Raw genomic sequence first — 14,544 nt, forward strand, 5'->3', positions numbered from 1 at the left:
CTCATTTGCTTCTTGTTTTTAATCACCTCATGGGCTTTTTTACCCCCCTGTTGGTCACTATCACTGCAGAAGCAGCAGAGGGCGCTGCTCAGAGGGTTTCCTGCTCCTGGAAGCTGAGTTCGTGTTTCCTCCAGTGCACTGCAGTTAATTTTAAGACTAGTTTGAAGAGTTTTACTCCTTGGCTGGAATCTGAATTCTTTGTTTGGGTCTCTGGAAGCATTACCCGAGTGGATGGAAATAATGGTTGGGCTAATTGTTTTAATAAGTTTAAAGACAGTAAATAGAATCAACTGCCTTACCCTAATTGGTATAAGCATAAGGTTGGTCTCAACAATAACAAATTAGCAGACTTCTGCCAAGATGGAGGCGTAGGTGGAAACACTGTGCCTTCTCACACAACTAAGTTTAAAGACAACAAAATTTTAGTAACAAAAAACGCAGCCAAAACACAGAAAATTGAACTAACGAAAGTCTGACAACAACAAACCCTTCAGCCAGACCAGTAAGACGGGCGGAGCCAGCAACTGGTGGAGCGGGGTTGCGCAGGAAAAATCGGCCAGATTGACCCAGGCGCGCGGGTGGCGGTTGGTGGATCCTAGGCGTGGGGTTGCTACAGTTGGATCCAGTGATGGCGAAAGGCAGCAGGCTGACCGAGGTCACACATTCGCGTGCATATAAACCAGCAAAGGAGGGAGCATTGAGACAGACCGCGCAGGCCCCAGTGGCAGGAAGCAGCAGAGGGGACCGCTATTACCCCTCTGACCCCGCCCCCACATACAGCATCACAACCCAGCAACTTGGTTTGCCCCACCCTGGTGAACACCTAAGGCTCCGTTCCTCATACGTCACAGGCACAAACAGATCAAAAAATGGCTCAAGAACTCAGAGCTCCAGAGCCCATAACTCTAAGCGACCAAGAAATAGCCAAACTTTCAGATGCACAGTTCAAAACACTGGTGATCAGGATGCTCACAGAACTGGTTGATTTTAGTCACAAATTAGAGGAACAAATCAAGGCTAAACTAATTGAAATGAAGGGAAATACACAGGAAACCAATAGTGATGGAAAGGAAACGGGGGCTCAAATCAAGGGAGTGGACCAGAAGGAAGAAAAAAATGACCAAAGAATAAGGAAACAAGAATTCAAAAAAATGAGGAGAGGCTAAGGAACCTCCGGGACATCTTTAAACATTCCAACATCCGAATTATAGAGGTTCCAGAAGGGGAAGAGGAACAGGCAAAAGTGGAAACCTTATTTGAACAAATAATAAAAGAGAACTTCCCCATTCTGGCAAAGGAAATAGACTTCCAGGAAATCCAGGAAGCTCAGAGAGTCCCAAAGAAGTTGGATCCAAGAAGGAACACACCAAGGCACATCATCATTACATTAGCCAAGATTAAAATGAAGGAGAGAATCCTAGAAGCAGCAAGAGATAAGGGGACAGTCACCTACAAAGGAGTTCCCATCAGACTGTCAGCAGATTTCTCAAAAGAGACCTTACAGGCAAGAAGGGGCTGGAAAGAAGTATTCCAAGTCATGAAATCCAAAGACCTACAACCAAGATTGCTCTATACAGCAAAGCTCTCATTTAGAATGGATGGACAGATAAAGTGCTTCTCAGATAAGATCAAATTCAAGGAGTTCATCATCACCAAGCCCTTATTATATGAAATGTTAAAGGGACTTACCTAAGAAAAAGAAGATAAGAAAGATGAACAGTGAAAGGACAGCAAAGTCACAGTTTTTAAGAACCACACCTTAAACAAAAGCAAACTAAGAGGACAGCTGGATCAGGAGCGAACCATAGAAATGAAGATCACATGGAGGGTTAGCAATGGGAGTGGGAAAAGGAGAAGGGGGGAGAAGGTACAGAAAATAAGTAGCATAGACGGTAGGTAGAAAATAGATAGGGGGAGGGCAAGAATAGTATGGGAAATATAGAATCTAAAGAACTTGAGACACATGGTCATAAACTAAAGGTGGGGCAGGGGTGTGCAGGGTGGAGGGGAATGAAGGGGGGAAATAGAACAACTGTAATGACATAATAAAATTTAAAAACTAACAAATTAGCAGTGATGATAAAAAACATACTCAAGACTTTCATTATGTTATTCTATTTTTGTGCTGCTAATTAATTTCTAAAAACACAAGAAGATTCTCCCCTATTGTTCCTCCGTTTAAAATTTACATGATATTGAAGAACTGAGAATTTGTCATTGTTTGTTGAATTCTTGGGCTTGAGTTGACCTGAGGTGACTATTACCACTCTAAAATCAGAGACTTTGTTTTTTCCAGGGTTTATGAGAATGGTTTAAATATAATGTATATCCAGTAAATATTGATTGATTACTTGATTGATACTGTGGCTTTGATTTCTCACCCACACTCCAACTCAGGGTCTACCTCCACTTAGTCAATTTAATAATGCCTTTTGGGAAAAGGATATAATAAATATTTCATTGAAGGTATATCTTTATTGTAAAAAAAACCTTTCATTCTGAAAGATCAAAAAATGTGCAGTTTGCTTGGTTCTTCAAATCTTTTGAGTCATAGAAAGCTTTGAAAACGTGGCATATACTCTGGAAACTTTGCTTAAGGAAAAATGTACATACATCCACAGGACTTTGCCTGTAATTCCTGAAGGCTAGCAACAGACCACCTAGGGGAGGCTGAGGATTTATGTTAAGGCCGCTCCTCTACTGCCCCCTACTGGTTTATTCTTGCCATGACTGGCATGAAAAGATGGAGATTATTTCTGTGACATTTCTGAATGTTTTTGTTTTCTTCTCCAGGGCTTATTGACTATAATTTTCATTGCTTCCGGAAGGCCATCCATGAAGTTTTTGAGGTGAGAATGAAAGTGGTGAAATCGAGAAAGATTCAGAATCGGCTGCAAAAGAAAAAAGGAGCCACACCCAATGGGACGCCTAGGGTGCTGCTGTAGGTGAGGTTTCAGGAGCATCTTTTGAAATCAGACCTTTCCGTGAGGCTGCTGCACTGTGTTGCACTAACAGAAGAGGAAGAAGGAGATTGGGACAAATAACACAAATTTGTTGTAAAAAAAGAAAAATTCCTAGCACCCTCTTGATCTTTTCTTTTTTAAATAAAGCAAGCACTTTGAAGCAAAAACTTGTACATTAACAATGAAGCGAAACCCACTGTAATTTCATTACACAGATGTAAACTTTTTTGGTCTGTAGTCAGAAAAACCCTGTGTGAGAACTGCCAGAAACTGTATATATTTTGCACTTTTTCATGTTTTTTTCTCATTGAACTAAACTTTGATAAAACAACTTTTCTAAGATTTTTTCTGTACTTGGTGTCAAGGACATGCATACTGTAGTTTCCAGCTATATGGCAATCAGAAATGAAAAGGCGATGCATTAGCAATGACTTTTTATACATTTGGGAATCTTTGCTACCAATTGTTGAGAAAAATAATTTTTCAGTGAAGAGGGATCAGACTGGGGCAGTGAGCTCCTGGAGCAATAAGAGCTGCCCCTTGTTTATAACTAGCACCAATGGGAGTTTTGTTGAATAATATTAGCGCCAAACTTATCTAAATGTTTCTATAGCTGCAGCAGTGCTTCCCTACCCAACAGTTTTTACAGAGTTCTTTACCTCCACACACATCTCTAGAATCGTTTTATACGGAGTGGTCGTTTCTTTTTGCCGTGTGGCTATTCTTCAGGATCTCTGGGACCAGATTTCCAAAATGGTGCCAATCACTTGAGCCAAATGAGAATGTCGTTGAATTGTAGGGTTTCTGGAGGCTGTTTTGTACCTGCCACCCAGGCTGAAGTAACGTCAGAGGGCACGTGGCTTCCCAAATGCAGGTGATTGGCACCTGCAGATGTAAAAATATATACACAGTTCTGTATGTTTGGCCTCTGTGAAATGGGCCTGTTATTGTGCAACATCTGAAATGTTTGTTTTGGACTAGCTGTTTTGTTTTGCTCCACGATCACAGAGAATGTCTCATCTCTAGCATAGAGCCGAATCCTTTGGCGCACATTTGTCACCTCTGCATGTCCTTCTTGTCTGTGACAGTGCACCTTGTAGACTCTGCCTGTTCCCACCCTGTGATTGAACTAGAGCTCAACCTGCCAGCAGCATGCTCTGCACAACTGAAAAGCCACTCTGAAAACCCCTACAGCTCAGTGGGAAGGAGATGGCCGGAGGAGGCATAATAGTTAGCTATGCATTTGTTTCTCTGAAGTCCCATCACTTACGTTTACTTTAGACTAATAGCAAGTTAAGAGACTCCTAAATCTACCACGGTCCCAAACCATTCCAAGTAGATAATTCTAGGTCTGTTTAAAGGGTCCATTCCTAAGGCATGCTTGTGGGTGTTAGAAAATAATATTTTTTTCCTTTTAGCAGAGCCTCATAGGGATAACAAAGCTGCTCCTAGCAAAACTGTGTCAGGCTCCTAAGGCAGCTTGTCCTTAAAATTATCCCACTTCTGTCTGTGACTTCCTTCTACTCTTTGTCCTTTCTCTCAAGTCATATTCCTTTGAGGCTGGTAACTGTAGTTTAAAATGGTAGTTGATTGGGGTTTAAGGTTTGAGCTCTCTCGACGCATTGTGCATTTTGGAAGAAAATTTCTAAAAATCCCGAAGGAGCCCTGCCTACCTTCCTCATAATTTCTGCTCAGAAACCCAGATGAAGTCTTTTCCCTTTTGCCAACAGGCCTGGTACCGGGCGGGGGGGGGGGGGTTATTACAAATAATTCTGTAATACTTTTTACACGATGTTTCTTTTTGAGCAAAGAATTGCTTTTCTAATGTGACTTTATCCTCAACAGAGACACTTGCCTATCTGATAAATCACACATTGTTTAGTATATACACATACTATTGTAACCAGTTGGAGCTTCCATTTTTGAGTTGGGTATATGATGGGCTTTTGTTAAAATGTGCCTTAAGAGCCTATTACTTCAAGAGCAAATGATTCTTTGGGGGAAAGGCAAAGTTAATGCTATGGTATAAGGACCCAAGTTCATGGTACTAAGTGTACTCTTTGTTTAATCACATGCAGATATACAGATTACTGCCTCAAACCATGGCAATGACCTCTTACTTAAAGAGAGGTACTGGAGTTCTAAGTGTTCAGTTTTTGAAGTCTGTGCCACTGAAATTACAAAATCTCTCAATTCCTCGTACATTTTATTTTTGATAAGGGATTTAGCTTGCTGTGACATGTATGGCCACGTTTAGGTCTCAGATCCAATGCTACAAATACAAAACCCAAATACATGGCTACAGTGACGATTCTGGAACATTCTCACTCATTCTCAAAGGTTGAGAACATGACCTACAGGTTTCTTGGGCAATTAGAACTTCTATATAGAGGTGCTAATCTGTAGATTATCATTTTTGGTTATTTTCAGTTATGTAGATTAGTGTGTATGACCAGAGTAGAGTGCTTTTGAAGGACTTTAAGTCAAAAACTGTTGACATTCAAGATCAGTGTTATTTTGTGAACATGATATATTTTGGATCCTTAAATACAGAATGACTAAAAACACAGCACTATCATTACATACAGGTTATGTGTTTACTCTGTTTGAAACACACTCCAGAAAAGCAGTCAACTGTCTCGATTAAGGTGCGGCATGAAGTCACCTTCTGTGGGCAGGGCATAATGTGTAATCGGGTGTAGTGTTGAGTTTTGCGTTAAGCAGCACGTCATTTGTAACCGGTGTTAAGCCATTGGTGTCACGAATGTTGACTGCCAATTTAAAAGCTTGTGGTATACGCTCGTGATTTGGTAAGCTCTCCTTTTTGTTTTAAGCATATTCCTAACTAATCTTTCAGGGACCAGAATGGTCTCTTTGGTGGAAAGGAAGTATGGTCTTCCATGTTTGTGAACTGGTTTACCACACACACATATTACTGCTTCACTGACCCTGTTTGGTCCCTTTAGTAAAACATGTTTGTCCTGATTACCAGCTTTCATTTTCTGGAAATGAGGATAAATCACTCTATTTAAGTTGGATTTGCACTTCTATTTTAATTTTTTTACACCCTCTTGTCTCTCCATATTTTTGATGGCAACATGCCTGTTTGGACTATAGAACTGTTATTTCAGTCAACTTCAGATATTAATTCTGCTATCCTGGCCCTAATCCCTAGCCATCTGGAAATTCTCTTCCAACAGGGCACCTTATCTATCACTCCTTCCTTACTTAGTAAGATTCTATCAGATGACTTTTACAGATCCCCTAAGAGTTTTCAGAGAGCGCTAGCATTAGGTGTTATACCTAGTATATGAAATCCTGTTTCTGATGGAAAGCCTGATCTGAAATAATTATTTCCAAGATCTTTAATCAGTGGTGATGTTTGACTTAGGAGGAAGAGAACATGGTCTTTAACAGATTTACTTAATAAAATACTGAATACACACACACAGGACACCACATGCTGCTCTTACATGCATTTATATGACTTACTCTCAGAAATCCAAGAGGTAGGTACTGTTATCACTCCTGTTTTATAGATGGGGCAGCTGAGTTCAAAGAGATTAAGTGATGTTACAAGTAAGACACAAAGTCTGGAGTCTGACGTGAGTCACTCTCTCAACTATTGCTCTAAGTAGCCTCCTTGAATGTCCCCTTCAATGCCCTCCTTTCTCAGATATGAAAAGGGGGACTTGAAGTTTAGGAATTACTGCTGCATATGTTTAGGAAGGCTGAGATGCTAAGATATTTAAAAATACTTTTCCTTCCACGAGAATCAATAGGAGCAGTCTTCTAAATGTGCTTCACTCAGAGAAGAAAGTCAGTAAATGCTATGTTTTTTTCTTTCTAATCCAGTCAATGACTCTAGAGCCAAAAATATTAACAGAGTGTTTAAATATCAGAAGAAATTTTAAGTACATTTTATAGCCATTTGGTTTTCTAAGAAGCATTAGTATATCAAACCCTGAGGGAAAGGGAGAATAAGCTATTGATCTAAACTGTATTCAGCTTTACTTTGAGTTTTTAATATATATAACAATAATTTGTAGGAAATAAAATCCTGATTTGGATTAAAATAAAAAAGATACATATCAATCCTAATCCTTCAGACCTATATTTAAAATTGCCACTATTGTACCTCAGGGGGCTTTTCTACACGAGGAGCTTTTCAACATGTCCAAAAGTCGAAATGGCTTCTTTCTCGATGTATCTTCTCCCGTGGTGGCGTGACTGTCTTCCCTTGCATTCCTGCTAGAAACGTGGTTCTCATGCTTGACTTCCCTCCCGCTCACCTCCTCCCATCAGTCACCCACTTGTTTGAGGTCAGCCTTACGGACCGCTGCCGTTGATTCTCTTCTCTCCATCTCTTCTGCCACTGTCCTGGTTTACACCACCATCCCCTCTTATTTGGATCTCAGTAGCCGCTTAACAGTTTCTGCCTCATGAGTCTCTGCCTCATGCATCCACCTAGTCCATTCTCTATACAAGATGCAGAATGACCTTTCAAAACTACTACAATTCTGATCATATCACTTGTTCAACACCCTTCCTAGCTCCCCATTATGGATATCAGTCAAACTCCTTAATCGAGTTTGCAGGACACTGTCTGCCTGGTCCTTACCTCGCTCTCCAGCCTTGGTTCATCCTCCCCTTAACAGAGCTGGACCAGCACAACCATACCAGGTGGTAAGTTAGACGAACGGTGAATTTTGGTTCCTTTGTCAGTCATTTTCCGGGGGAAATAATTTTCTTTCTTCAGAGACAATTCTTTCGTTTTTAAAGATTTTACTTATTTATTTTCAGAGAAGGGGAGGGAGGGAGGAGAAAGAAAGAAACATCAGTGTGTGGTTGCCTCTCACGCACCTCCACTGGGGACCTGGCCTGCAACTCAGGCATGTGCCCTGACTGGTGATTGAACGAGTGACCCTTTGGTTCACAGGCTGCTGCTCAATCCTCTGAGCCACACCAGCCAGGGCTCAACTGTTATTGATAGAACACCTATTGTAAGACATTGTGCTTAGTAAAATAGCTAAAAGACAGATACTGGAGATGGAAGGATTTTAATATCTAAAAATAACAGGAAATAAATTAGTCTAATTTTAGATGGACCCTTATAGGTGTCAAAAGAGTTCTGTAGGACTGTGCTACTCTCCAGCGAAGACCACGGAGAGCTGTAATGAGCATATGAGAAGCTGAATTGTTCAACCAGTAGCAGATCAAGAGCCGTATTAGTATCATTAATTTGCAGTAAGATTAAGTTCATTTTAAGAAGTAGGTTAAGAAAGTGGAAATGTTTATTGTGTGCCTTCCCTTATAATTAAGAAAAAAGGTAAATTATCTTAGAAGTGTGAGCTTTAAAAATACATAGACAGCACGTGGTGCCAATTTGATTTGCAGATATCACAGTACCGCGACTCGAGTTCACAAGTTACAGCTTTGCCACAAGCTTGACCAGGAAGTGTGAGTTTTAAATGTTAGTTATCTTCATGTTCATACTTTGTTGACATCACTTCCAGAACTAGATTTAATAAAATGTTTATGCTATGTGTTACTCCTCTTTTCAGTCTGTTTGTCCCAGGGAACTGAGTGCTGCTTAGGGCAGATGCTGACAGTCTCTGAGAATGTTGACATGAGCCACAGAAGACGTGAGAAGAGCAGACTTCATTACCCTTCACAGCCACTTGCTTCTCTGATGCAGAGCTTCTGTACAGGCCATTCAGAATTTTGAAAGGTTGGATGATATTTTAAAATGGGCAAAACTTGGCCTAGCAGGGCCTCAGAAGTATCTACTTTTATCATATATGCAAGTGAAGTTCAGGCAGTGATCTTATCTCAGTTGTACCACCGGTATCTTTGCATTTTTTTCTGAGTCCTCACCCGAGGATATGTTTGATGATTTTAGAGCCAGAGAAAAACATCGATCAGTTGCTTACTGTATGCACCACAACCAGGGACTGAACCCTCAACGTGGGTATGCACCCTGACCAGGAATCGAACCAGCAACCTTTTGGTGCATGGGCTAACACTCCAACCAACTGAGCCACCCAGCCAGGGCTATGGTTTTGTTTTGTTTTAGTAATAGCTGTAATAAAGTGAAAATACAGGCTTTAATGGTCCCTATCATGATTTTAAAGGTACTTCAAATTGTGTCATGTTATTCCAAGGGACAATTCTTTTCCATAAAAACAAGAAAATTTAAATTATATACAAAATGATTTAAAGTAAGTAAATAGAAACAATAAGCCCTTTAATACGAGTCCAGTAAATGCCCATCAGTGGTATTTCTTTATAGAATATTGTATTAACTTCAGCAAATGATTTAGCAATGAAGCTGAAATGCAATCTGGTCCCCAGGATTTAATCTTGAAAAATTATCTTTTTAAAAAATATTTATTTTTAGAGAGAGAGGGAGAAAAACATTGGTGTTCCAGGGAAACAGCAGTCGGTTGCCTCTCACACATCCCTGACCAGGGTCCCTTTGGTTTATAGACTGTTGCGCAATCCACTGAGCCACATGAGCCAGGGTGAAAAATAAATTATCTTAAAACACAGGATGACCATGTGGACTTGCTCAAAGCAGTGTTTGAGTGGTACGATTGTACTGCCCTGGGCCAGACTGTAGGACTCATCCTTTATGAAATGCATTTTAAACTTTTTGTTGTGAACTGCAATACATACAATTCATATGGCAAACCATCACACCCTCATACTTGCAAATATTTTAAGTCTCAAAGTAGTATTATCCTTTCTACATACAATGCATTGTAGTATTTCTCTCGTACACTTTTTAAAAACAAGGTCTTAACAACTCATGAATGGGTCATGACCTGCGACGTGCAAAGCGCTGCTAGAGGGAACCCACTGGTCAGATTAGACACCCGAGGCTTTTCTTTCTGGACAAAAGCATTTTCCTTCTCTCTCTGTTAATTTTGAGATCTTACAAAATATAGGGGAAATTTGATCCAGTTCTTGAATTTTTCTTTCATGGGGTTAGTTTTCTGCTGTGTTTACCAGGGCAGTTTTACTTTCCATTGCCATTCCTTGGGTGTTTTTGTGTGCTGGGCTGTATTAAAAGTGGAGGGGTGGGCAGGTCCAGGGGGCTTCCGTTCTTAGAGGGTCATCTATTACTATAGCCTATTCTTGACTATAATAAAGAATTAACTTGAGTTTAGGAACTCATGAGGCCATATGTAACTTCTATGGGGTCCTTTGTTAATTCGGATGACATTGGTCTGACCCAATACCAAGAATCCCTGAGTTTGCCTTTGTGTCATCCCAAGAACCAATTGGACAAGCCCCTTCCCCATGAAAAGGAGCTGGTCTGGCCTCCAGACTCAGGGTGGAGGAGTAAGGTGGAGGGCGGCATTATTAGCGTCCAGCTGCCTCAAGCCTGACCACTTTGCTTCTTCAATCTGTACTAATAAGCTGCTGAGGAAAAGGGGATTTTTCTAGTCTTCCAAAACCAAAGGTCAAAAAACTAAGGCTCTTCCTTGAATGGCTTCTTCCATGTTAACCCTCACCATCATGGGAGAATCCCATTCCTACAAGCTGTTTCTATTTGCCTTCACCTTTATTGCCCAGTCCCTCAGCACCTGCCTAATTCTGTCTGCCTCCTCCTTGGGGAGAGCTCACCCGTGGAGGGGTCTGCCTTCACCAACCCGGTAGTCAGTAACCAGGACGCTCTCAGGCCTCGGCTCTCTGACCTGTATGAAGTGGTCTTGGTAGTCAGGCTTTTCACTTCCCCTCCATGCGAAGCAGTCATTAAAGGGGCTGACTGGAAAAGACCGGTCCTGTAAGTTTTTCTCTCTTGGTGGGAGAGGAACTCAGGTTTATAATGTGCAAAAAAATGGTACCTCCAATTTATGTCATAATGTCTCATTTAATGCCCTAGGCCAGGGTTTTACAAAGTTACCTCGTCTTACGAATCATCTAATGCCCTGGCTGGCGTGGCTCAGTTGGTTGGAGTGTCGTCCCCTGGAGTCTACTGAAGGGTTGCAGGTTTGATTCCTGGTCGGGGCACAGGCCCAGGTTGTGTGATTCCTGGTTCGAACGTGTATGGGAGGCAATCAATCAGTGTTTCTCTTTCACAGTGATGTGTTTCTGTTTGTCTCTCCAATCCCGCACCTTCCTCTCTAAACACAATGAAAAAAATATTCTCAGGTGAGGGTTGAAAAAAATTATCTAAGGTGCTTAAAAATGCTAATTCCTTTACTCCATTATTCCTGAATCAGAATCTCTGGGCAGAGGTTTGGGGATCTGTATTTAAATAAGCACCTTAGGCAATTCTTATAACTGGGAAGACATGGTTTGGACTGCTATTCAAAGGGACGGTGAAGGCCAGACGGTGGAGGACAAGCCCGAGTCACCTGGAGGACTCACTCCACTCCTTCCTTCACTCAGGGCGACGCTCACCCTTCCTGCGCTCCTCCGCTCCTCCGGGAACACACTCTCTTACCCGCAGGTATTAGTGCTGCTCTCCAACTCGATTGTGTAGCTTTTAAAGTCTGCATTATTTAATCTATAATTTTATGGATATAAACTAAGTAATTAAAAGGTATTTCAACTATTTAGTTACTTCAGGACTTATTTACATTTAACATCACAAATTACAAAAAATGGTGTTAATTTAGAAAAATTGCTTTTGCCTCAAATCATTCGAATCCATCACAGGCATCTTCTACAGTGTTTTGAATCATCTAACAGATCCTTTCTAGTTGAGATAGAACGTGTTTTAAATTGAGTAGATACTGTCGGTGAAGATTTTACTGAGTCTTAAGAACCACTGGTTAAACATTAGCACAGATCCCCCATACCTGCGTATTCATGATCTCCACAAAGAAGTACTTTGTGTATTCCTCTTCTCAGTGACTTTTTAAAAAGCCAACTACCAGTATAATCTCCAGTGCTTGCTCTCCAAATCATACCCCTAGGAATAACTAATAAATGTCTTTGCCTTCCCCCCAGACTTTGTTATGTGACTGTCGGAAGGCAGAAAACTGCCCTTACGTGGGGTCCTTTCAAGACATTTGTCTTCCTGGGAAGTATTTCGTTTAAACAGCACAAAATAAACACAAACATATAAGACACTTCTTTTTTTCTGAGGAATGATATATTTGGGAAAAGTCTGCTCTCTATTCTGGCATGCAAAGTATATATTTCCATTTAAGAAAATTTGCACCTAAAGTCAACTTTAGCTTCCGGGGGAGTCACACTGGCTTGGCCATTTTCTCACAAGATGCTAGAAGGCAGATGGGGTGTGGCACACCTTCACCTGCTGGTTCTTTTGTGCTAAAAGAATATATTATGGGGAAGTCCAGGACTGCTTTTTAGAAGTTGATGAGCTGGTTATTACTCAAAGTTGGCCTGTAATTGTAAAGTGAGTTTTAAGGGGAGGCAGCGTAGGGCTCTTTGCTTTAAAGATGTTAATAATATCGCTGAAATGACCTGTGGCTGAAGAACTACTCTAAGAGGTTCCGTGACTGATGTGTGCACTGAGCATTCTTTGTAGACTGAAGAGTATTTCACATATCTATAACTATTATTTTGGGGGAAGTTTGTGGGTGCTGTAGTGGTGAATAAAATACAAATTTGTTTCAGAGTATTGAACTCATAATAGTTGTCATTTTGCATTTTCCTTTTCAGTGAATAGAAAACAAAACTACTTTGAAGGTAAGGGACAGTCCTAAGCTATTCAGGCTAGTTTGTAGGTGACCACAGTTCACCAATCAACGAGTGGACAAAGTGTCCACAGAATGACAGAATGACAGCATATGAGAACACTGAAACGGCGTGAGCAGAATGGCAGAAGGACGGTGCCCAGAGAACTATTAAGAGAGGCTGCAGAAGGACAGAGACAGAAGGTACAGCTGTGCCAGAGCCATCTGTGGGCACATCACGGACAGCCTGTTCTTGGGCCAACAAACAACCCAGTTGCATCTTAGCCACAGGTGTTTCCTTTAGGGCTAAATTTAGAAAATGAGATATCTCTTGTCAAACTCATCAGTTTATTAGAACTAAGGAGTAAGAAATATGAGTATTGTAAATTGTGTTGCTAATTTTAAAACACCTTTATCATGAAAACAAAAAGCCACAAAGAAATGCAATCCTCACAAATAAAGTAAAAGCACAATACAATGTAGGTTTCTTGTTCCTCACCCCTAATTCCAAGAGCTGTAATTCTGGGGGAGATGTCACATAATTAAAATTCTTGGTAGCAAGTTGAGCCTCCAAGAGAAGATAATTTTTAAGAAAGCCACAGTAAAAATGATTGTAATACTGTTGCAAACAACTATTCATAACTGCATTTAGAAAATGCCTCTGCTATTAATGGGAAAAACCTCTTAAAATGAGGTACAAGTCACCTGGTAGGAGACACACTAAACTAGTACTGTAAGCACTCTGCTGGGTTTCAAATATATTCACTCGATATCTCTCAGTAGTGTTTCCTTGTGGAATACAGTTGTAGACTAGTGTTAAAGTAGAACGAGCAGGTAAGACCTATCCTGAACATCAAAACTGAGCAGGAGAAATTGAAGAGTCAGTTTCTCTACAGGACCCCTCGGCCACCACTGCGTGGCAGGTGCAAGCACAGCTGTCGGGGCAGCGGTGGGGCCCACCACACAGAACTCCTTCCCGTCTGACAGTTTTGTTAAGGTAACCAGAGTTCAAACTTGTGTGGTCAATGATGACCAGCATCTCCTAACATTAATACAAACTACGTCCCCATGGAAAAAAATTAGTCCCCTTTTTCTCAACCCTCCAAAGGGGAAATCCTGGGGTGGGGAGTAAAACAATAGAAAAAACTATGCCTGGTGGTGGTGGTTTTTTAAATGAAAATTAAAAACAAAACTATTATAAATATTCAAAGGAATTAATAAAATGTTTACAATAAAGTCCACTTACGGCTTTCCAAGCTGTTTTTCATTTTAAACTGTATACTAGGAAGACATTGACGTAAAATTAATAAACTCATGCTGTCAGTCTGTGATAATAGTACTGCTACTTGCACCACAGGTCATCCAGTGTGAATGGAGATTGCCAAGGTGGAGTCATTTATGTCAGCGGGAATAAATGGAGCTGGGAAAGCCCTGGCTGGTGTAGCTCAGTGGATTGAGCGCAGGCCTGCAAACCAGACAATCGCGGTTCGATTCCCAGTCAGGGCACATGCCTGGGTTGCAGACCAGTTCCCTGCAGGCCAGTTCCCAGCAGGGGAAGCATGAAAGGCAACCATACATTGATGTTTCTCTCCCTCTCTCCTTCCCTTCCCCTCTAAAATAAATAAAATATTTTAAAAAAAATGGAGCTGGGAGGCCATGAAAAAACTTGTCTTGCACATGTTCCACACAGCATATTCCTCCATAAGCTTCCCTCCCACTTTTATTTCTTTTCAGTGAGTTTAAATCTTTATAACACGGATACAGCATTAGCAGGAAAGTTGCTCTGGAATTTGACAGGAACCATGCCACACTGTTTCCATGGGCACGAGTTACCTCTCCTCAGGTAACTGGTTTTGTCTGGTTTGCCACCTGGAGTCACTGTGTGGTTCTTTGCTTTGCACACATAAACACATCTCTTTCTTAGA

General features: G+C 41.0%; 1 protein-coding gene across 2 annotated transcripts in view; it reads left to right on the forward strand.

The window, feature by feature from the left end:
• The window catches only part of RRAGD (Ras related GTP binding D), a 45,517-nt gene extending 38,123 nt beyond the window's left edge, over positions 1 to 7,394 (forward strand). For both annotated transcript variants that reach the window (XM_037131230.2, XM_037131227.2), the window contains exon 7: positions 2,794 to 7,394. In XM_037131230.2, coding sequence (XP_036987125.1) covers positions 2,794 to 2,945 — 152 coding nt within the window. In that variant the 3' untranslated portion in view covers positions 2,946 to 7,394. The remainder of the gene's footprint in view (positions 1 to 2,793) is intronic.
• Positions 7,395 to 14,544: the final 7,150 nt, after the last annotated feature.

The sequence above is a fragment of the Artibeus jamaicensis genome, unplaced genomic scaffold (assembly GCF_021234435.1).
Source record: "Artibeus jamaicensis isolate MK-2021 breed Jamaican fruit bat unplaced genomic scaffold, CSHL_Jam_final contig_387, whole genome shotgun sequence".
In the NCBI taxonomy this organism is placed as follows: Eukaryota; Metazoa; Chordata; class Mammalia; order Chiroptera; family Phyllostomidae; genus Artibeus; species Artibeus jamaicensis.